Here is a 24,373-nt window from a genome sequence, read left to right on the forward strand (position 1 = left end):
TGTTTCTAAAGGAGGCTCAAAGGAAGAAACACAACACATGGATCAGCACAGCTTCTTTGGGCAGCCTCCTGACCCCATGGGCAGCCTCCTGACCCTGCTGCCCACTCAGTCCCATGCTGATGGTGAGGTCTGCCAGCACCCTTCAGGTGTGTGCTGAGGTCCCACCAGCTCCCAGCTCCTGTGTCTCTGAGCAGTACCCCAGGGCTGGCCTTTCTGAGCTGACCTGGCAGTTCTGCCTGAGAACTAACTGACCATGAGCCAGCAGTGAGCTCCCATGGGCAAGAAGCCAATGGCATCTGGGGGGCATCAAGAAGGTTCTGCTGCCCCTCTGCTCTGCCCTGCTGAGGCCTCAGCTGGAGTCCTGTGGCCAGTTCTGGGCTCCCCAGCTCCAGAGAGACAGGGAACTGCTGCAGAGAGGCCAGTGCAGGGACACCAAGGTGCTGAGGGGATGGAACATGTGTGTGAGGAGGAAAGGCTGCAGCCCTGGGGCTGTTCAGCCTGGAGAAGAGAAGCCTGAGCTCAGGGGCACCTCAGCAGCACTGACAAGTACCTAAAGGCTGGGTGTCAGCAGCATGGGGGACACTTTGTTCTGTGGTGCCCAGGGACAGGACAAGGGGTGATGGACATCAGCTGGGACACAAACAATTCCCCTGGCACAGGAGGAGAAGCTGGTTTGGTGCTGAGGTGAGGGAGCCCTGGCCCAGGCTGCCCAGGGAGGGTGTGGAGGCTCCTTCTCAGGAGGTTTCCAACCCCAGCTGGACACGTTCCTGTGCCCCTGAGCCAGAGGAAGCTGCTGGAGCAGGGGCTGGGGCTGCAGCAGCTCTGCAGGGCCCTTCCCATCCCCATCATTCTGGGATTCTGTGATTTAGAGGCCAGATTAAAACAGCATCCAGGAAGAAACCCAACCTCATGTCCTACCTGGACTTCCCCAAGCCCATCCCTGTTGGCCTGGCTGATGTTCAGCACCAAGGCAGTGGCTCTAGGACAGCGGAGGCAGATGAAAGCAGCAACAGCCCCTGGGCAGAGATGGCATCTGCACAACTTTTTCTCTTGTTTTCTTTGAACACCAGAGTTTTGTCAAACTTAGAGCATTTGCTGCAAAGGATTTGGTGCCAATCCAAGCAGAAGGAACCATCTGATGAGCCCCAAATTAAAATGTTCCTTTGTTTTGGCTCTGGAGTGTTGTGTTTAATGCTGATGCGCACTGCAACGGAAGGTGGATTTGCATGTCCTTCCCCTAAAAACCCTCTGTCAAAACAATGATTGGGCTCATTTGCATTTGGACAATAACAACTGTCCCCTCTCTGACCAACAGCTGTCTGTGCAGGAACAGAGATGCTGGGCACGTGTGCACACAGCCTGGTGAGTCACGCTGAGCCCTGCAGCCCCCCAGCATGGATCCTCTCCCTCCCTGGGCACTGTCATTGCCCATGGGCATGCACAACCCTACAGAGAGCACATCCTCACGTGGGTACAAGCCAAGCAGCAGCCCATGGGCAAACACAGCAAGGAGGCAGCGAGACATGCTGCCAGGAGAGCCCACAAGCCATTGATTTGAACATGGGCTGCTAACGGGGCTGTGGGGCTTTGGAAGAGGTGGAGCCCTGAGGACAACCTAAGGTGATCTGGAAGTCTCATAGATTCATAGGATCCCAGCATGGTGAGGGTTGGAAGGGCCCTGCAGAGATGCTCCAGCCCCAGCCCCTGCTCCAGCAGCTTCCCCTGGCTCAGGGGGCACAGGAACGTGTCCAGCTGGGGTTGGAAACCTCCTGAGAAGGAGCCTCCACACACTTCCTTGTGTCAGGTTTTGGGGGTGTTCAGCCTGGGGAAGAGAAGGCTCCAAGGAGACCTTGTTGTGACATTTCAGTAGGGCTTAAAGGAGGCTTAAAAGAAAGATGGGGACAGACCTTTGAGCAGGGCCAGGGGAAATGGTTTTAAAATAGAAGAGGGGAGATTCAAACTAGACATTTTTGCCATGAGAGTAGTGAAAGACTGGACCAGATGGCCCAGAGAGAATCACAGGATTGTTTAGGTTGGGAAAGACCTTTAAGATCATTGAGTCCAAACATAAACCTCACACTGCCACATCTACATGGCTTTGGGATCCCTCCAGGGATGCAGGTTCCAGCACCTCCCTGGGCAGCCTGGCACAGGGGCTGACAACCTTTTTGGTGAAGAAGTTCTTCCCTACTGTCTCCAGCATCTCCCTGTCCTTCTGCAACTGAGAGGCCCAGAGCTGGACACAAGATCCCAGATGTGGTCTCAGCAGGACAGAGTAGAGGGGGAGCAGAACCTCTCTGACCTACCAACCTCAGTCCTTCCAACCCACCCCAGGATGCCACTGGCCTTCTTGGCCATGAGGGCACATTGCTGGCTCATCCTGCTGCCCACCAGCACCCCCAGCTCCCTTTCCCCTGTAACTACTCTCTAACAGTTCATTCCCCAGCCTGTATTGACACACGGGGTTGTTCTTTCAGCAAGGATGGGTGAGGAGCTGAGTCCCTCCACGGACCTTCATCTTCCTCTATGTGCTTTGGCTGCTGCTGAGGCTGAGCCCATGCACAGGGAGGCACTGCCATGGCATTCCAGCATCCATGCCATGCTGTGCCATCCCCTCCTACCCCAGCAGCCCTGCCCTGACTGCAGCCTGCTCCCCCTGCACAGGGGGGACACGCTGCCTCAGGGGATGAGCCGTTGTTTAGTCTGAGCTCTGCGCTGGAGACGGCTCTTGTTTGCAATGGCCCCACGTCTGATGCTGCACACAGCAATGGAAAAGCTTGTTATTCTGGGCTGCCAGGCTGCCAGGCTTTTCCAAGTGCAGAGAGGAGTGATGTGGTTAGCACGAGCTGGCCGCAGAGCCTCCATGGTTTTCCTTTCTGGGCTGGCACCCGCCTTCTCCAGCAGACCACACCGACACCGCTGGCTGCTGGGATGGGCAGGCAGGTGCCAGGCACCCTGTGTGCACATGGGGCTGCAGGGGAGGGCAGGACAGGGGCAGCATGCAATGAGCTCAGACCCCAGAGGCATCAGGTTACCCCTCCAGAAAGGGAGCCCCAGCAGCATCTCACTAGTGCCGTGGTTCAAGGAAGGGGCATGTCCCATGGGGATACACACAGCCTAACCCATGCCTCTGCTGCCTCCTGCATGAGCCAGGTTGATGGCAGCGGGGTGGCCCCAAAAGGGCAATCAGCACCCCAGTGCTTCACTCACAAAGCTTCCCAAACTGGTAAACAGTAAAACTCAACCCATGGAGCATCCTCAGCACATTTTGAAGCAACCAAAGGGCAAAAGGAGGAAGGGAAAGTTCTATGAGCATCACTATAAGTTCTAACACTGGTGTTCATAGAATCACACAACCCCAGTATGGTAAATAGGGGTGGGAAGGGTTCTGCAGAGCTGCTCCAGCCCCAGCCCCTGCTCCAGCAGCTTCCCCTGGCTCAGGGGCACAGGAACGTGTCCAGCTGGGGCTGGAAACCTCCTGAGAAGGAGCCTCCACACCCTCCCTGGGCAGCCTGGGCCAGGGCTCCCTCACCTCAGCACCAAAGGAGCTTCTCCTCCTGTGCCAGGGGAACTGTTTGTGCTCCAGCTGATGTTCATCACCCCTTGTCCTGTGTCTTGAGACAACAGCAACAAGTGCTGCCCCAGCATCTCAGGGGAAAAACTCACTGAAGCACTTCTATGGTCAGGACCACGGAGATACAGCCCTGTTGTGCCCTCTGCATCCCCCTGCACAGAAGGTAAGCAGTTCATCAGGGGCAGCTGGGTCCATGCCACAAACACCTCTCTGCTCCCAGCACCCTCCTCCCAGTCTCAGAATGAGCAGCACTAAGATGAGGAGCTGTGGTGGCAACTGCAGCTGCATCACCCCCGATGTTCCCTCTCTGGTTTTCCCTTAGGTCTTGTGGGTGCATCAGCATTTAAAACCCAGCCTGTTGGGCTCCCTTGCACTGATGCATGAATCTGCATCCTTTTCTCTTCCCTGCATCCCTGGTTCTTCCCAGCTCAGTGAAAACCCCTCGCTGCCATCGCCCAGCAACACTCAGAGATGCTGCTTAACAGCCCTCGAAGCGCCGCGGAGGATGGGAAACACGGGCAAACCAGAGCTCATCCCAACTCCCACCCAGTCCAAAAGCCTCCTTGAAAAGGCACGATGGGGACTTACAAAGGTCCCTCTTGCAAGAAGAGGAGGAAGGCAGGAGGGAAAAGCCCTTGGCGTGTCTCCCTCCCTCCCTCCCTCCCGGCCGCCTCCAGCCCCACGGCGGGGAAGCGCCTCGGAGCTTTCGGGGACTTGAAGGGCTTTGCAATGCAATAAAAAACATTCCTGCCTGCAAAGCATGAAACCCCAAAAGTTTATGGGAAACCACTGTCTTCAGCATGTCTGCATATCTTCAGGCATCCTGGGAGCTGTAGTTCAAAGAAACCGAGAGGGGGGAAAGAAAGAAGCAAGCGGCCGATAATGATGGTTTCTGGATGGAGGTTGTGTGACTGTTGGCTCCCACATGAAAGGCTGAGTTTCTGGGATGCTGAGCCTGTTTCTGCAGCCAAGTGAGAGGAGAGCTCCTCGGCGCCTGGGGCACCAAGGACTCCAGCAAGGAGGAGAGGGAGAGAGCGAGAGGCTGCCCTCGGCGGGGGGGGGAAAGCAAACGGGCCTGGGCTCCCGTGTGTGCAACCCCAAAGCCAAGCGTTGCTGGTGGAGGGGTGGGATGTGCTGCAGCAGGAGCCAAGTGGGACAGGTCAAAGGTATTTCCAGGGTCAGCAATCTCAGAGTCATCTGTGAGAGATGTGGTGCCTGTGAGGGTCGTGTCTCCAGACAGTGTTGGGTCAAGTCAGGGATGGCAGGGAGGGACTGGGCATGGGGATGGGCTCCTCTTGCAGGGCAGCTGTGAGAGGACCCAGAATGATGGCTTTCCCCTGCCACTAAGAACATCAAACAATGTCATCTATGAGCTGAAGTCTCTGTGCCTCAGTTTCCTCATGAACTCTTATTATCCACCTGTCCCTAAAGGCTGCCTTTGCTATTTGAACACCCCCAGGGAGCTGAGCTCCTCGGCTGTCTGCACCACACCATGCCCAGCATCATTAAGACCTCACAATGGATGGCTGTGCCAGCCAGGCCACTGAAAGATGTTTTATTCCAACACAGCAAGAGATTCCCCTCCCAGCAGGAGAAGCAGCAGCACTAGACATCCTCCAGACGAGGCACTGCCTATCAGCAGAGCTCCTGCACTGAGATGCCCACACTGAGGGCAGTGGTGGGGGACAGAGAGGAGAGAGCGTTGCATCCCATCCTGGACTGAGCCTGCAGTGATCCACAAGACACAATCCTTTCCAAAAAAGGGATGTTGCAACAAAGATCACAACCAATGGCAAAGCCAAAGCTTGAGACATGAGCTATGGCAGGCGACCTCACTGTCTGCTTTTCATCGTGGGCTTGGGCTTCACACACCAGACCACAAGATTGTTCTGTGGCTGTGCAAGGCCTTGTCCACCTTGGGCAACATCTGCCCACCAACACAAGCACGATGCAGAGACACAATGACAAGCTCAAGACTGAACCAGCTGACTTAAAAGCTCTGCCCCGTGCCAGAGGCCCCAAGTCTTCAGAAGTGGTTTCAGACACTTAGAAAGCAAACAGGCAGCAATGACAGGTAACCACAGGAAAGTCTGTCCTGGGAGAAAACCTGTAGCCCTGAAGAATCAAGAAGAGGTGGATTATTCCTGCTGGCAGTAGCAGCATGGATGCTTTCCAGGTGTCTCATCTCCTGTGGGGTGGGGACACCGTGGAAAGCAGGTCCCTCAGGACACAGCACCCTTCACGCCTCACTGCAACTCCATCCAGGCTGTCACAGACTGAGTGCTTTCCATCTTCTCAGAGCAAACCTCTGTCTGATGCAACCAGCCAGCAGGTCCACAAGGCCCTGCAGCTGAGAGTTGAGTTTCTGGAAGCTACACCTTCCCCAAAGCAGAACACTCTTGCAATGGTTGTCCCTGTTCACTTCAAACCTCAGCCTGGTGTCAGCCTGTCCCTCAGCGCTGATAAAACCCAGCTGAGGAAGATGCTGGAGGCTTCAGGAGCAGAAGAAGATGCTCAGAAACCATACCCACCTTCCATTCAACCCCAGCCAAAGCAAAGCTCACCAGCACACGCCTCCAGCACCCGTGCAACAGCTCAGCCTTTGCTGTACAATGTCTCACACCTTAGGTCTTCTCCTGCACCACCCAACCCTGCTCTAAGGGTTTTCACTGCACCATGAGCCTCAGCAATGGGTGTCTCCAAAGTGAAGGCTGGGGGAGGGAAGAGAGGAGCAGGAGGCTGCTGTTACAGCCTGTTTGTGAAAGGAAAAGCAGCCATCGTGGTCCAGAGCAGCTCTCAGCAGCTGGGAGGAGCACACACACGCTGCCACCTTCTCATCCAGGCTGGCTCAACGCTCCCCAGGCATGTAACCACAGCCCTTCTGCAGTCACTTCCCCGAGGCCTCTCTTTGAATTAACGCTGCTTTTGAGATCAGACTGGAAATGCTGACGTCTGCCCATTGTACCAGGAGCTGTTCCCAAAGCTACTGGCTCTTCTGGCTTTTCCAAACGAGCCAAAGCAACAAAGGGTTATGAACAGGAGAGAGAAAGAGGACAGGGAGAGAACATGCTGTTCCTTGATAGGAGCTGTGCTAATGAACGTTATCAAAATAAAGATCAAAAGAGCCTGATGACAACTTCAAGCCTGGAAAAGCTCCAGCCAAGACCCCAAAGCCAAACAGCCAAGGAGAGAGAGGAGCAAGCCCACTGTGGCCCCAGCACCTTGCAGCACCTGGGGCTGTGTCCAAAACCTCTCACCCCCAGCATCAGGTCGCTTGATTAAAGTGAAGTCTGACATTAGGCTCATTGCAGAGGTGCCCCAAGCCCCTCTGCTAACCCTGGGCATGACTTCAGCCAGCCATAACTCAGGGGTGGTAGAAGGCACCGTTTGGTGATGGCTTTGTGAAACACCAGCCATCAAGAGCACCACTGCAGGCACTGGTCCCCATCTTCTCCTTCAGCACACCCTACAACTCACTCCTTGGAGACCTGTGGCCACTCTGCCTTCTCCTCACTCCTTCTTGCAGACAGTCAATCCAAGGAGAGGAAGAGGAGCTGCCACACTGGGATGCTCAGGCCTTGATGCTGCAAAGGGGATCAAACACTCGTGGCCTTGCCAGTGGCTTTCAGGTTTGCTTGAATCGTTGGCTTTGGTTCCCTCAGCTGCTAAAGGGACTCTGCTTTTACAGGGCTGAGTCCAGCAAAACACTTCAGCATGTGCTCATCTCCCAGGGTAAGAGTGACCTGTGGAGATCAGGGCTTCAGAAAAAAAGACACACTTTTCCTGGATGAGGGCCACAGGGATGGAGCTGCCACCAGCAAAGCCACACCTGAACAGGACCTCCCAGAGCTGTCTCTCCCCAGGAAAAACACCAAACCTATACTGGGCATCAATCTATATTTTAGGTGTTTAAAAACAAGCAAAATTCCCCTCCCCTGCAAAGTAACAGGAACCCTGGGGATAAAAAAACCCAACAGAGCACAAACTGTACCCTCACACATCCCCCACTGAGCACCAGCCCGGGGAGAGGAGGAGGAGGAGGCGAAGTCCACAGAGAGCCACGTTTTGTAAGGAACACGTTAGCACAGCCCTGGAGCTGGTGGTGACAGGTAAAGCTGCTGCAGGGAGCCCCTGGGCTCGGTGGGAGCCTGGGGGGCTGGACCCTGGGTGGGATGGATGCTCTATATTAGGAATGAAAACATTCCCCCCTCCTGCTCTGCAGAAGGGGAGGCTCAAAGTGAGCCCTTTGTCTGGGGCCAAGCGAGGCGACGACGGCGACAGCTCCGACCCAGTCCAAAATATACTCACAACTTGTTTGGAGTTACTTATGTAGGGCTTCAAGGGAAAAAAGAAAAAGCCAAAACAGAAAGAAAAAGCTTAAAAATTTCCATCCAACCTGGCTGCAGAGCTGCAGGAGGACCCTGGGGTTTGTTTCCAAGCAGCTGCCAGGATGGTGATGCTGATCCAAATGGGTAGTGAAAAGAGTGAAATCTCAGTGAGGGCAGAGCAGAGGGGGAGAAGAGGGACAGCAGCCACCCAGCACGATCTGACAGGCCTTTGGAGTGATGGCCACAAGGCACAGAATCACACAATCCCAGCATGGTGGGGGGTTGGGAAGGGTCCTGCAGAGCTGCTCCAGCCCCAGCCCCTGCTCCAGCAGCTTCCCCTGGCTCAGGGGCACAGGAACGTGTCCAGCTGGGGTTGGAAACCTCCTGAGCAGGAGCCTCCACACCCTCCCTGGGCACCCTGGGCCAGGGCTCCCTCACCTCAGCACCAAAGGAGCTTCTCCTCCTGTGCCAGGGGAACTGTTTGTGTCCCAGCTGATGTCCATCAGCCCTTGTCCTGTCCCTGGGCACCACAGAACAAAGTGTCCCCCATCCTGCTGACACCCACCCTTTAGGTACTTGCCAGTGCTGCTGAGAGCCCCCTTCAGTCTTCACTCCCTCCCAGCACCCCAGTCACTGCAGGGGTGGCTGCCCCAGAGCACCCAGACCTCCTCCCAACCTTAGATAAACCCACAAAGGCCATTTGCTCCACAAGCCCCACAGCACAGCCCCTGCCAGGGCTGAAAGCCTCTGCTTGTGGCTCAAATCAACTCAGCTCCACGCCAAACCAACCTGTGGGAGGGAGAGGGAAAGAAAGACACAATCCCTCGAGGAATCTGCAAGGCATTGGAGGAGCTAAAAATAAACACTGACAACAAGTCAATCTAGAAACAGAAAGCTACAGAATCCCTAATAACAGAGGGTTGGCAGCAGGAGGAGGGAGATGGCAGCACCCCACACCCCGCCGAGGCTCCCGTGGGCAGTGGGGGCACGGGGCTGCCTCTGACACAGCCCAGCTCTGGGGCAGAGAAACTTGGGGCTGAAGTTCCTTGCTGCTTCTTATTGTAGTGTTTTCCAATCCCCACCCCCAGATGGGCCAGCAGACTCTGAGGAACCAAGATGCTTAGCACCAAAGTCCCCAGTCGCTCCTCTGCTCCCTTCCAAGCTGGAGAAACAAAGCCAAATGTGTCCGCTCCAGTGCTGGTCACCATCTTCCTCACATCCCTCAGACCTGACCTGGCTAAGGATTCATCCCTGTGGTTATCTGTGCTCAGCTCTGCTCTTCCAACCCCCTTCCAGGCCCCTCCAGGGATGTGTGCCCAGATCCAGGCTTTCCATCCCTCTGAACACGGGCCATCACGGACACAAACCTCAGAGCGTGGGCCACGGTGATCTCACGGCTATAAGGCAACAGAAACATTCTTGGAAAGTGTATAAAAGGTTCTGGATGGCAACTCACTCACAGCCTGAGATTCAAATGTGATTTTCCGGGCTTCACAGGACCAGAAAAAGTCTGGCCTGGATGTCACTGGGGCAGATGAGAAGGGTGGATGAGCCCTGGGTGTACCTACCAGGCTCATAAGAGAAACCCAAGCTGTTGGAAGGTCCCAGTGCAAGGGCAGAAACCTCTTCTTGTCCTCCACATCCCCAAGGCTGGGAGAGGAGAATGTGTCCCCAGGGGAGACCAGGACAGACCCTGAATCACAGAATCCTTTGGGTTGGCAAAGCCCTGGGAGCTGCTGCAGCCCCAGCCCTCCCCTCACCCTGCCCAGCCCAGCACTGACCCACAGCCCTCAGCACCTCAGCTCCACGCCTTTGGGATCCCTCCAGGACTGGACACTCCCCCAGCTCCCTGGGCAGCCTGGCACAGGGGCTGACACCCCTCTCAGGGAAACAGTTGTGCCTCAGCTCCAGCCTCAGCCTCCCCTGGGGCAGCTGCAGCCCATTGCCTCTTGTCCTGTCATTGCCGCCTGGGGAGCAGAGCCCGAGCCCCAGCTCCCTGCAGCCTCCTGGCAGGGAGTGTCAGACAGTGCTGCTGGCTGCCCTCAGCCTCCTCTTCTCCAGCCTCAACACCCCCATTCCCTCAGCCCCTCCCCAGCACCCCTGTGCTCCAGCCCCTTCCCCAGCTCTGACCACACTTGTGCCTCTCCAACCCATCACACTGCCAGCTACAACATGTGGGACCATCTCTGTGGCCAAGAGGAGATGTGCCACCCCTGGGGCCAACACCCTCCATCTGCCCCCACACCAGCCACAGCCCCCCTGGCACTGCCCACCTCTGGTGCCGAAGGGCAGAGCTGGAGGGACACGCAGCAAGGACAGGCCATGGGGGACCAGGCAGAGGGAGCAGGCAGGAGGAGGTAATTTGATGAGCTGCAATTGCCTCCCCCCTGCCCTGGTGTCAGGCTCGGGTGACTAATGCTGCAGGAAGGGGATGCTGCTCTCCTGACACCGTACCCGCTGCTAATCCCCAGCCTTTATCTGTCACTTCCTCGGGAGCCACCCTGACGGCTCCCTGAGCTCTGCTGCCCCACGGCCTCCAGCTCCCACCAGCTCTGCTCCCCCCAGCACAGCTCCTCCTTTCTCCCTCTTCTTCAATAAAAGCTCCAGGAGGAAAAAAGGGTGTTGATGGGGTGTTTGTTTGAATTAGATCAGCTGGAAAGGCTGCTGAGGTGAGGGAGCCCTGGCCCAGGCTGCCCAGGGAGGGTGTGGAGGCTCCTGCTCAGGAGGTTTCCAGCCCCAGCTGGACACGTTCCTGTGCCCCCTGAGCCAGGGGAAGCTGCTGGAGCAGGGGCTGGGGCTGGAGCAGCTCTGCAGGGCCCTTCCAGCCCCCATCATGCTGGGATTCTTACACCTCTCCTACCTCCAAGTTTACTGCCTGGAATGGGAGAGGAGAATCAGGCTGCAGTGGGGATGGGGACATGTGCCTGGGGTCATTGCATGGCACCCACCCCATGGAACCATGGAAGCTTGGGAGTCCCTGGCTCAGGCAAAACTCCCAGTGACCACCAGCCCTCCTGAGCACCTCCCTATCCTTCTGCTCCATCCAGGCACCCCCACATCCCCCATCTCCATTGGTGAGTAGGGACTAGCAGCTCACCCTGACCTGCCCAGGGCTGGCACATCCAGCACCTCACCCCATCTCTGAGCTAAGAGCCCGAAGGGATATGCCCAGGGACACAGACACCAGCCCCAGGGGTCCCACAGGCAGCATCCACCCAGGCCAGCACCAGCTCTTTGCCCAGCAGCCCCGTGGGCTGATAACCTGCTGCTGGTGACAGGCAATGCTGTGCAAGTGCTGGGGCCTGTGGCTCGGCAGTAACCCAGCTCTCCAGCTCAGGAATGTCCAAATAAATACAGAAATACATAAAAAAGGCCATAAATAAGGTTTCCTGAGATGGCTGTTTGTCTCCCTCCTGGCCAGGACCCCCTCTCCCCCGTTGCTGTTTGCCTTGGCAGATGACAGCTGGGTAATTTGTTTCCATTGCAATGAAGTCCTAATTAACTGGAATAAACTTTTTACACTAAGTGTGTTTGTTTAACAAACTGGCTCTTTCAGAGTCTCACCGAGACCTGATTGATGCATTGGAGGGGAGTGGAAACATGCTGGGTGCTTGGACATTAAAGCTGCAGTGTCTGAGCAGGCCAGGGCTGAAAGGGCTCTCTCTGTGTTTGGGAAATCAAAAATGACATCTCTGATGTCTGGACTGGGAAGGGAATTTCAGCGTGGCCTTTGTGTACAGCTGTGGCTGACACCCCCTCCAGAGTCCCTGGGGCTCAGGCAAGAAGGGCCTCGTGGTTAGGAGATCCCCCAGGACCCCTGGATCTGCACTGGTGGGAGGAGGTGGGATCATGGAATCACACAATCCCAGCATGGTGGGGTGGGAAGGGCCCTGCAGAGCTGCCCCAGCCCCAGCCCCTGCTCCAGCAGCTTCCCCTGGCTCAGGGGCACAGGAACGTGTCCAGCTGGGGTTGGAAACCTCCTGAGCAGGAGCCTCCATACCCTCCATGGGCAGCCTGGGCCAGGGTTCCCTCACCTCAGCACCAAACCAGTTTCTCTTTGCCAGCTGATGTCCATCACCCCTTGTCCTGTCCCTGGGCACCACAGAACAAAGTGTCCCCCATCCTGCCGACACCCACCCTTTAGGTACTTGTCAGTGTTGCTGAAGTGCCCCTGAGCTCAGGCTTCTCCTCTCCAGGCTGCACAGCCCCAGTTCCTACAGCCTTTCCTCATCACAAGACGTTCTCCTGGGGCCAGCATTAGTGTCTCCAGCCAACCAACAAGATCCCCAAGGTGGGACTGCCCAGGACACTGTCAGTGGGACTGATGCCCCCAGCAGCAGCCACGCTGCCTCCTCTCACCTCCAGAGACTGGCTTCATCGCTTGTGAGGCCAAGAATTTGCAACAGCAACAGCAAAATGTTTGGAAGTCAGTGTGAGGTGGTTGGAACCTGGTTAGAAGCCTGAGACTGGTTTCTGGTTCAAAGCAGAGGTGCCAGCATCACCTGGCAGCTGAGGGGAGGCGAGGCGGCACAGAAGCAGAGTCCTCCTCATCCTCAGAGCCATCCAGTGTGCTTGGGAATGGCAAAGCTGAGTGGCCAGGTTGCAGGGGAGGGATTCAGCACAGCCAGGTTTGGCATAAGGCAGGAGCTGAGGATGCTGTGGGGAGGGAAGCAGGGAGAGAGCAGCAGATCGCTGCTGAGAGCCGAGGGACCTTCAGGACAAAGCAATGCCAACCTGTCAGACAGCTGGCTAGGACTGTGGGACAAACCCTTGGGTAAAAAGAGGGAGCAAAGATGAAGACAGTGGGTGAAGGATGTGCAAAGCAGCAGCAGCAGTGAGTGGTGCCCGAGGGCAGCATCCCACGGGCTGCAAAGGCCCCACACGGCACAGCTCTGCGGTAGGGCCCTGCCGTGGCGAGCTGGAGCTGGAGCTGTGTTTCAGCTGTCTAATGAGATAGCTGTATGAATAATAAGCACTTCTGGAAAACAAAAGCATCTCTGACATCCGAGGGGGAGAATGAATGCAGCTGAACTTTCCCTCCCTGGGTGCTTTTTCCTTCCCACCTCACAGCGCAAAGAAAAACCCTCTCACGGGCCCTGCTTGAGCACTGTCAGCTCCAGGGGCTTCCCTGAGGCATTCAAGCTTTTTGGAAGGCTTGGCTTTGCTATTTTTAAGTGTTAAGGATTTTTGCAGGCCTTGGGGTTTCTTTTGTCTCCTTCCCCAGGCTTTTTCCTCAAAGCACTGCCTGGATTTGCATTCACTGTAGGGGCAAGAAGGTGTTTCCTTGGGACTGGGGGTTTACCAGATCCCCCCCAAACTCTCAGTAAAGCACCCCAGGGTCAGCCTGTCCATGGCTTTAATTAGGTATAGATACCAGCATTTCTTCAGTAATTATTCTAGGCCCACCCTGCCTTCAGCTGCATCTTCTGGCTGTGTTCAAAGGCATCAGTGGCAAGGCTGAGGATACAGATCGGAGCCGGCTGCCCAGGCTCCCCCTGTGCAGCCCAGGGGCAGATGAGGCACTTTGGGAGGAAGAATCCACTTCAGTGCTCTTTTACATGATGCCCCAGGTCTGAAGGGACAACTGAGCACCTACAGCCTCGTCCCTTCCCACTGCACATCTCCTGGAGGTCCCTGTGCCACTCTGAGTCCCAGCTCCAGCGACACCAGAAACCTGCAGGAAAGCTCAGAGCTTCAGCACTTTGTCAGGATGCAGTAAAGATGAAGCATTTTCCTCCCTTAATGTCCTCAGACACACTGTTCCCTGAGAAAATTAATGCCATCTACGTGTCTCCCCACAGTCTTGCTCAGTACTGCCCAAGTAAATCACAGAATACAATCACAGTCATTTGTGTTGGCAAAGTCCTTGAAGCTGCTGCAGTCCCAGCCCTGCCCTCACCCTGCCCAGCCCAGCACTGACCCACAGCCCTCAGCCCCACGCCTTTGGGATCCCTCCAGGGCTGGGCACTGCCCCAGCTCCCTGGGCAGCCTGGCACAGGGGCTGACACCCCTCTCAGGGAAACAGTTGTGCCTCAGCTCCAGCCTCAGCCTCCCCTGGGGCAGCTGCAGCCCATTGCCTCTTGTCCTGTCATTGCTGCCTGGGGAGCAGAGCCCGACCCCCAGCTCCCTGCAGCCTCCTGGCAGGGAGTGTCAGAGAGTGCTGCTGGCTGCCCTCAGCCTCCTCTTCTCCAGGCTCAACACCCCCATTCCCTCAGCTACTCCTCGTAAGATCTGCTCTCCAGACACTTCACCTGTTGAACACAATTGGTGTGTTCAGCCTGATTACCCCTCCCAAAGCAAAGAGCCAGAGTAGCAGCACCAGCACCTCGGCCCACAGAGACCCAGTTGGCTGTAACACTGTCATCTCCAGCACCAGCAGCGAGTTTTGCTTCTCAGGAGATAAGGACCATTTTTAAGCAGATGCTGTAGGGCTGCTCCCCATGCTGCAGGAAAGCAAGCATAGTCAATAGATGCTCACTCTGTGCTTGGGGAGAACAGGAGAGTTAAATGCTTCCTAGGAGAGATGAAGCTTTCCTCAAACAGCATCCTCACCTACACCTAATTGCCCTGGCAATTTGTACCCAACACTGGGGAGAGTTTTCTGGGTTCTGCTGCTTCTTTGATAGTTAAAAGATGTTGCAAAGCTGTGGAGCTGAGGTGCTGAGGGCTGTGGGTCAGTGCTGGGCTGGGCAGGGTGAGGGAAGGGCTGGGACTGCAGCAGCTCCAAGGCTTTTGCCAAGCCAGATGGTTCTGTGACTTGGAGCAAACTTTGTGCTGCCACATGGCGATGGCAAACGGCTCCTCCACTGCAGTATCCCCAGCCAGCACTGAAGGCAACCTGAGTGAACTACTACACAGTCAGCCTGATTTAAGAGCCAGAAGCCAGGGCTCATCTGGGATGAAATTAAGAAATTAAGGATGTAAGTTGTAATTAAAGTCAGCGGACGTGTCCGTGTGGAAAAGGGATCCTGTCAGATGAGCCCCACGGCGCTCCTGGGCACGCAGGGGCTGAGCTGAAGCAGGCAAGGCACAGGCAGAGGCCTTCCTGGCATCCTGAGTTTGGAAGATGGTGCTAGACAGTATCAATAAAGCACATGAAAGAGATGAAGAGCTGCCTGACAGGTCTCAAACAGAAGCTGTCGCTGGGGGATCGTTAGCGAGGCTCCACGGGGAACACGCCAGTCGATACTTTCCATCGATGATCCAGAAGGAAATACAAGATCCTCGCTCCAAAAAAATTAGCAAGCTGACAGGAAGATTGATGTAAGGGTAAATATTGATGAGGAGAGAGTGAAATGTGGGTTGCTTGGTAATGCTAAGCCCATTCAAACCCCGTCTGCGCTCGTGCAGCCCAGTGCAGAGCGACACGCCGGCAGGGAGAGGGTTTCAGGCCCTATTTATGAACAGGGACTGTATCCCAGACAAGAGAGAGCCTCCAGAAAGGCTGGAGGGTCACCACGGGTGACCAGCCCAACACAAGGCTCTAATGTGATGCTGTGATGAAAGGAGCTGATGCAGTTCTTGGGGGAAGAGGAGAGTTCCATGGATTGCACTGCCGAGACCGACACAGTCAGTCCTGCAATTAAGGTGCTCACGTTTAAAAGGGAACACACACACACAAAAAAGGGCTGAGGGGCTGGAGGGATGAGTCACAGAATTGATCCCAGGGCTGGGGAAAATATCCTGCTGCAAAAGGTTGGAGCTATATTGAGTTTATGGACAGGAATTATGCCATTCCCCCCACACACAGAGAGCCAGGGACTGGGAGGTGAAGCCCAACGAGTTCAAAGGAGTTTCAGGTCAAGATTAGATCTCTCTCAGAGATGCTCAGAGGATTAGAGACTCCTCAGAGGGCAACCACGACCTCTTCAGCTCACCCAGGAGTGTGTGGGCAGCATTTACAGCCAAACATCGTGATCCAGGCTGACCTGCTTCTGCAGAGGGGTTGGACTGGATGAGCTCTAAAGGTCCCTTCCAACCCCTACCATTCTATGATTCTGTGATCTAACAGACCCTAAAAGTCCCACCCAAGTGAAGCCCAGTTTAACTGCAGCTCCCTGGCAGGCACCAAGGTGCAGATGGGCAGCTCAGGAGACAGCAGCAGCCTTGGAGTGGTGAGGAGCTGGGGGAGGCAGCAGAGGTGGGTGACAGCTCCTGGAAGGTGAGGTTCAGAGCTACAAGACCCAGCCAAGTGTAAGGAGTCCCTGTCAAATGTCATGTCAGGGAAAGAATCTCTCACAGCTCTTGGAGTAACAGCAGCAGAGAGTGTTGGCTTGAGCAGCTTGGGAAACACCTCGACCCTCTTCTCCCTCTTGGTACCTGGCTGTGGGACTGATGGCTGCTGGGGGTGGGAGTGTTCCCTCCCAAAAGTGCTCCCTGTTGACTCACTGCAGCACATGCTTTGCTCTCTTGCTTAGGGGAGAAGGCAGCCTTGGTTATTTTGTTACTAAATGCCCATCTTCCCACGCTCCATTCCCTTGCCATGATTAATGCAGAGCACACTCCGTGTGGAAGGGCTGCAGCTGGTGCATAGGTGGCTTCTGTGCCGGGCTCGGCTCTGAGCTGGCAGCTTTGTCCTCCCATCCTACAAGAGAGGAAGCCAGCTCCAGGCTCAGAGCAGTGGGACAGGCAGATGCCATCTCAACATATCCCCCAAAGCACCAGGGACCTCCAGCCATGCCCACTCTGCTTCCCAGACCCAGAAGAAGCAGCAGAGGTACCCCTTTCAGAGAGGGGATCTGCTCCTACCCAGAGGTACCACAGAGGGACACGGGCTGAGGACCAGTCCCAAACCCAGTGAGGGCTCAGAGGAGACAGCAGCCCACCCAGCACTGCCAGGAAAGTGCCCAGCTGGCAGGAACATGCACCTTTCAGTCAGGACTAGAGGAAGCCCAACATAAAGACACCGAGTCCTCGTGTGGCAGTGCTGGAAGTGGGGCAATCAGGTTTTTAATTGGACTGGAACTGAAATTACAAGGGGTGAAAAACCCACCCCAACTCTGGTTTAAAGAAAGGCTTGGAGGGGGGGATAGGAGAAAAAAAGCCCTTCAAGTTTCTATGACAACTGGCACAGGAAGAATCTCCATCACAACCTCACTTAACACATTAAAAGCTGCACAGAAACAATGCAGAGCAGAAGCTTGTTCTCCCAGCAGGTCCAGGAGGGGCATTCCCAGGCAGACACTGAGCATGCTGCAAGGGGGTGGCCCCTGGTAGCCAGAGCAGGGCACTGTGGCTTCAACCAGCCCCCACAACCGCTGCTCCTGTCCCTGGGCTCGAGAGACCACTGAAATCAAGTGCTTCCTTGTCCTGACCCGCCTTGGGACATGAAGTGAAGATCCTGGTGCCATCCAGGGCATCTCTGTCTCTATAAATCTGGGTGCAGAGCATCCCACCACAGTGCTCCAGCCCCAGCAGGTGTAGGGGGGCCCAGGGTGAGCACTCCCACACAACAAGCAACACAAAAGAAGATGACTAAGAGCTGTGTTCATTCATGCTTTCCGTTCTGCCAGCACTGCTCCCTGTTCACAGCCACAGGGCTCAGAGGAGCTGGAGCTGGTTGCTCCCAGCAGCACACCAAATGCTCTTGGGAGGGGACAAAACCATTCCCAAGAGATGGGAGATGTAGATTGTCCTCCTGCCCCATCACATGGCCCCGAAGGTGGCAGCTCTGGGGCTGCACAGCCCAGCTGGCACAGCACAGTACTCCTCACCCTCTGAGCAGCACCAACCCCTCCAGGCCAGAACCCCCCTCCCCACAGCAGCCAGGCCTCCAGAAGCCTTTCTGGTGTTACTGGGAGAGACTGGGCCACCTTAGATTAAAAGACCAGCATGCCACAGGGCAGGGGACAACTTCTGAGGGCCAGGAGGGAAGCTGCGGAACTGTTCAGAGGCTGCAGTACCAGCCAGTCTCTTGCACCCCAGGCAATTCTCTGCTGGTTCTGAGCCACCTCCCACCACTCACACCCCTCTCTGCCAACCCTCTGCTCCCCATCTGCTCTGGGCCAGCTCTGCTCCCCATTCCCAGACTGGCATTTGTTGACCCACAACATTTCTCCAAGTACCTTTCCAGGATTCCTTTCCCAGCACTCAGGGAGACTTCAAGCTCCTGCCTGGAACTCTCTGATTCCACTGGCCAGACCCCAGCTTGCTGTAAAGTCTCAGTGGCTCAGACCTCACTGCCAGGACACCCTGCCCAGCACTGTGACCTTCTTTACTGTTGTGTGCAGAGGAGTAAACTCCTTGACTCTTCAGAAAACTGGCTGAGACAGGATTTGGGGGCCAGGCTCATGGTCCCTTCTGGAGGGCTCTGCTCCCCTTCAGCTACCAACATGCACCCAAGCCGAGGGGCACCCACCTCACAGAGCCCAACACCTCTCTTCCAGCCACCCTGCTCAGCCTCCTCACTGCCACCAGAGATGCTGCTGATGGTGCTTCATCCTCCAACCACTCCCCACCCCTACAAAAGGTGTTTTTTGGGGCAGTTGCTTGGAGTGCTCAGTATCCCACGCCTTCAGCACAGAAAAGTGGCCTCAGCGTTGCTTCTGCTGCCCTGCCACTCGCTCTGCATCACCTCTGGAGGTGAACCTGAGCTGCCTGCACAGCATCCCAGCTGAATGACTCCCAAAAGGAAGGCAAAAGCAGCATAGATGGTGTGTTACCATCACCAACACTAGAGCAACAACCTCTGAGTTAGGGAGGCAACGAAATGAACACCGAGCTTAGGAACACATCTCATTACGATGGCCCTTCCTGCTCCAGAGATGTAAATACCAGCTCCTTATAAACACCATGGTTTTACAAGATAATGATTCAGCAAAGAAACACTCACTTTCATCTCAGTGCTGGCACAGAAGGGTTTCAGTCAAAGAGATGTTCTGCTTTAAGAGCTGGGTGACAAGGAATTAGCTGCAGAGACGTCTTGGCGTAATGAAGACTGCAAGGCAAAACAAACACGAGCTGCTGCTTTCTCTAAGGTGCTTTCAAAGGTTCCTGGTGTGTTTGCTTCAGAAGCCTTTAATCCAGGATGGAGATGGAGCCACGAGGTGCCTGTATCAAAGGGCTGTGGCATTCTGCTGGAGCAAGATTGGGCTTGGAGACAGCAGGTCCCTACCAGCATGGCCACACGGTCTCTCAAGGGAGCAAGCGAGCAGATCAATGGAGAGCACTTTGTGTCACTACAGCAGAGTCTCTCTTGACACCTCAAAGTGTCTGGCACATATTAACTGCTCCCAAGTGATGAGTCTCTTGACAGATGAGCATTGCTCTTGGCAGAGGAGCCAGCACAAGCAGCTCCTGCAGCAAATCAGTGACACTTTAATTAAACACAGGTATTCCAGTCTCCTTTTGCTTGGGGCTTTAGGATTGTCACTACCAACATTTCTTTCTGTGCCAGGGGGAATCAGAAAACACATCAGCTTTGCTTGATTCCTGTCAAAACAATTCCAACCAGCCCTGCCAGGAGAGTTCTCAAGCAAAAGCACCTGTCCTGGGAGAGCCTTTTCCTGTCTCTGGACCTGGTGTCCCTGACTCTTCAGCCAGAGCATAGGGAACACCTCTGTGGAGCTGTTGCACAAGTGCTGAGCTCTCCCAAGCCCTCAGCAGCTCTACCAGATCTCTGGCAGCTGCTGGGAATCCTTCTCTGCTGAGGAAGACCAGCTCCAGTCCTGCCAGAGAGCAGAATGGTCATGCCAGTGAGAGCAGGCCTGCCTGCATCAGAAAGCAAATGGGATGGGGCAGTGGTACCAGGCAACATCACAGCCACAAACTATCAGTCACAGCCCCAGAACAGCCACTGAGGAACCTAAATAGGATGAGCAATACCAAAGCCATTATGATCAGCCAAGTCACACCTGATAGCACAACCTGCTTGGCCAAACCCTGGAGGTCCCATAGCCTGTGGCACAGAGGAGCAAGACAGGAGCAGTAAAACACACCCTATCTAGGAGATTGCACCAGCCCCACTCTGACCCAACAGCTCTGCAGCCTCAGTGAGATGGGCAGCCCATGCTCTCCCACCTGAAGCACAGAAACATCCCTGGTTCCTCTGATGAGATGAGCTGTGAAAGTAGCACTATAATTGTGCTGCAAAGAGTTAAAGGGCTACCAAGATGATCAGGGGAGTGAAACACCTCTGAGGAGGAAAGGCTGTGGGACCTGGGGCTGTTCAGCCTGGAGAAGAGAAGCCTGAGCTCAGGGGCACCTCAGCAGCACTGACAAGTACCTAAAGGCTGGGTGTCAGCAGCATGGGGGGACACTTTGTTCTGTGGTGCTCAGGGACAGGACAAGGGGTGATGGACATCAGCTGGGACACAAACAGTTCCCCTGGCACAGGAGGAGAAACTGGTTTAGTGCTGAGGTGAGGGAGCCCTGGCCCAGGCTGCCCAGGGAGGGTGTGGAGGCTCCTTCTCAGGAGGTTTCCAACCCCAGCTGGACACGTCCCTGTGCCCCTGAGCCAGGGGAAGCTGCTGGAGCAGGGGCTGGGGCTGGGGCAGCTCTGCAGGACCCTTCCAGTCCCCACCATACTGGGATCCTGTGAATTATTGCTACCTACTGCCAAAACCACTCCACAGGAAAACCAGAGAGTAAGAGCCCTTTGCATATTTCCTCCGAATCACCTCACACCAGCTTCAGCTGGAACAAGGACACGAGAGATGCTTCAATCCTTTTTAAGCCTGCTTGTCAAAACACACACTACACAAGCACACAGCAGAGAGGCAATAAGAAGCACCAGACAATTTTGCCAAAGGGGTGTTCGTTTGTTGTTGGTCTCATGCTGACTCCAAAACCTCCTGGGCTGCCCCTCTCACCTCCCTGCAAGCCACAAGAGATTAAACAAGCCAGGAAAAGGCTCTGGCTGTATCTGCAGATGTCTTTAGCTGCTGAGTGTCTTGCAAAGCCAGTGATCAGCACTGCCTTGGGGTGAGTGGACAGAGGAGCTCCCTGAAATCCCACTTTCCTGTGTGGACCTAGGAGACTAGCAATGAGTCTTCAAAGCTTTTGGTGGCACACTGGAAGAGGAATGAGCAGGTAACTGCAAAACACACACACACACACACACACACGACAGCTTGGGCAGCTCTGTGTCACAAACCCCCACCCCCAGGGCACCCTGGATGAGCCTCCCCTGATGCCAAGAGTAGCTGGCACAGAGGACATGGGCAACATGCTGAGCAGCACAACAGACTGGGGCCAGAGCTGAACCTCTCAGCCTGGCTTTGACAGAGCTTGTCATTATCCAAATAATGATGGTTTCAGCCCCATCCCTCTGGCCTCTGAGGTGCCATGCTGGAGTGAGGCTCTGGAAATGTAGGGTGCTACACCATAGCTGTCCTGAGAGTGCAAGTTCTGCCTGTGAGGGATCTTTCATAGGATCATAGAACTGTTTCACTTGGAAAAGCCCTTGGAGCTGCTGCAGTCCCAGCCCTGCCCTCACCCTGCCCAGCCCAGCACTGACCCACAGCCCTCAGCACCTCAGCCCCACGCCTTTGGGATCCCTCCAGGGCTGGGCACTCCCCCAGCTCCCTGGGCAGCCTGGCACAGGGGCTCACACCCCTCTCAGGGAAACAGTTGTGCCTCAGCTCCAGCCTCAGCCTCCCCTGGGGCAGCTGCAGCCCATTGCCTCTGGTCCTGTCATTGCTGCCTGGGGAGCAGAGGTCTGTAGCAGTGCTGGGGCTGGGGTTGGTGTGGGCCAGGTGCATGGGGGTCTCATTGCCTGACAGCCATGAGTTCTCTGCTCCCTCTCACTCACTACGGACTGTGGCAGCCTCAGAGCCATGGCCAAGGGCATACACCAAGTAACCAACTGCTGATGCCAGTGGGGTGGTTTGCAGATCCTATGTTCCTGTTCATGACCAGAGTGGCTCCAGAGAGCCTCTTCCTTTCCTCTCATCCCCTCTCACCGTGCTGTACAAACCACGTGGATGGGAGGCAACAGGCATCAATGTCAAAGCACAGGCTGCAGACAACTGAGCTTCCAGATCAGCCCGTTGTGACACGGAGCTAAACCCTCCCTTTTCTCCCCCAGCAGCTGAGCTGTGTAAGCCCAGAGCACAGGGAGCAGAGGTGGGAAAGGTCACCCTTGAATCCCCCGCTCCAGGCCACCAAGTCCCAGCTCTGTCCCTCAGGCTCAGGCGAGCTGTCAGGATTCCTTCTGACCCCATTGAATGATTTGCATATGCCCTGAAGCCAAAATGACTGACAGCCCTTCCACTGCCATCCTCACTTGTGTAATTGCAGCAGCTATTCTTGTACATTGAGATGTCTAATCTTAGCAAGCCACAGAGCTGCTCAGTAATATGGACCAACTGGGAATTTCCAGGCAATTACTCACCACAGCTACTGGCACTTACTTTGGCTGGTAAAAGTCCTTCTTGTCCGCTGACCCCAGGCTCTGCAAGACACAAAAGACAGATGGGTTTCTTTAACCCTTTGCCAAGCCAAGTATTGCTGATGAAGATGAGTGGTGAGAGGGAAGAGGTGTGTGCCCCTGCTTCTTGCTGCCCAGTGGGTAAGTGTGGGCTGGCTGGACAGGGCAGGCACAAGGACCTACAGAATCAAAGACCTCCAAGAATCAAAGCAGAGGTGTGGGGGTGCATGAGGTCTGAGGCTGATGTACTCAGGCACGTCTGCCTCACTGGTGGGACTTGTGGTCCTCTTGAGCCTGCCTGGCTGGAAAGAGGATGAAGCAAAGGGTGAGCAAAAGGACTGAGCCCCCATTGCCTGTAGAGACCCTCAGCAGGGCAGGGCATGGAGCCTGAGGCCCACAGCCCCTCCCTGAGGGTAGGACAACAAACTGCTGCCACGAAGCATAGCATCAGAACCCAAGCATGTGCAGGACTGAGAAGCAGAGACAGCCTGGTGCACACTCAGGTCCCCATGAGCCGCCCGGTGAAGGCCCACGAGCACCCCGAGCCAGGCTGCCATAGCTCCAAGGCCCTGGGACAGCCTGGCCAGGGGACAGTGGGTGCAAGGCGGCACAGCCCAGCCCTGACCAGGCCACACACCCCCCAGGACCACCCAGGGCCTCTCCTGGAGGCAGCCCCGGCAGGGCCTGGCCTCCCACCCTGCTCCGAGGCCCAGCTCCCGCCACGCAGCGACAGGCCCCGCCGCCATGGGGCTGAGCCCCACTCGGCCGGCGCCGGGGCACACAGACAGACAGACCCACCAGACCTGGGTGTCAGCAAAGCTGCTGCACTGCCACAGCCCCTTCCTCCTCCTCCTCCTCCTCCTCCTTGTCCTCGCGAGGATGGTGCCGGCCCTTGCCCCTGGCTGGGCTGGGGCGCCGGCCTGCCCCGCTGCAGGCGTGTGCCGGCCTGTGTGCACGCTCCCGGGGCGCCAGGGCTGCTGTTGGAGTTTTGCTCGGTGGTTGCCAGGCAATGGAGAGAGCAAACTCCTCAAAGCAGCGGGAGCAGCCAGCCGAATGCTAATCACAGGGGCACAGGAGCAGGCCCAGTGCCCCCCACCCGCACCCGCCACAGAATGCTAATCACAGGGGCACAGGAGCAGGCCCAGTGCCCCCCACCCGCACCCGCCACAGCCCACCGGCCCCAGCCTGGCACTGCAGAGCAAAGGGGGAGAGGGAGGAGATGGATTGTCAGCAGGTAGAGACCCCCTGTCACATAAACATCCCACAAAAGGGAGCTCTGGCCATGGCAGTGAGATGGAGCCGTGGCTGGATGCTGGCACAGGGAGGCTGCAATCAAACCTGCGGTGTCAGTACAGGAGTGGACGTGCACAACACTCTCATACATCTCACACATGGAGGGGGCTGGAAGGGCCCTGCAGAGCTGCCCCAGCCCCAGCCCCTGCTCCAGCAGCTTCCCCTGGCTCAGGGGGAACAGGAACGTGTCCAGCTGGGGTTGGAAACCTCCTGAGAAGGAGCCTCCACACCCTCCCTGGGCAGCCTGGGCCAGGGCTCCCTCACCTCAGCATTAAACCAGTTTCTCCTCCTGTGCCAGGGGAACTGTTTGTGTCCCAGCTGATGTCCATCACCCCTTGTCCCTGGGCACCACAGAACAGTGTCCCCCATCCTGCTGACACCCACCCTTTAGGCCCTTGTCAGTGCTGCTGAGGTGCCCCTGAGCTCAGGCTTCTCTTCCCCAGGCTGAAGAGCCCCAGGGCTGCAGCCTTTCCTCCTCACACACATGTTCCAGCCCCTCAGCATCTTTGGAGCCCTGCACTGGCCTCTCTGCAGCAGTTCCTCCTGAGATGATACATGGTCTGGAAGCTTTTACCTCTGCAGGAAAAAGACACCCAATGCCAGCCTGCATACATGCACTGCTCCTGGCTGATCTCCAGGTTCCAGGACAGTTGTGTGCTGCTGGCTCCTGTGCATCAAGGCATAGCAGGGGACTCCAGAGAGGCACGCCTGCAGCGTGATGGCTCAGCTCTCAAGCCCCACACGCTCCCAGAGACCTCCTGCTGCTGCTCAGAATGCTGGGGAGACCCTGGCTATCCTTGGAGGTTGGGA

At 56.1% G+C, this 24,373-nt stretch overlaps 1 protein-coding gene across 3 annotated transcripts in view; it reads right to left on the reverse strand.

Moving 5' to 3' along the window:
- Nucleotides 1-24,373, reverse strand: part of LOC104562020 (ankyrin repeat and fibronectin type-III domain-containing protein 1) — a 235,380-nt gene that overhangs the window by 51,262 nt on the left and 159,745 nt on the right. For all 3 annotated transcript variants that reach the window (XM_061993029.1, XM_061993028.1, XM_061993030.1), the window contains one exon: nucleotides 22,254-22,294. In XM_061993029.1, coding sequence (XP_061849013.1) covers nucleotides 22,254-22,294 — 41 coding nt within the window. The remainder of the gene's footprint in view (nucleotides 1-22,253; nucleotides 22,295-24,373) is intronic.

This window comes from Colius striatus, chromosome 3 (genome assembly GCF_028858725.1).
Source record: "Colius striatus isolate bColStr4 chromosome 3, bColStr4.1.hap1, whole genome shotgun sequence".
Lineage (NCBI taxonomy): Eukaryota > Metazoa > Chordata > Aves > Coliiformes > Coliidae > Colius > Colius striatus.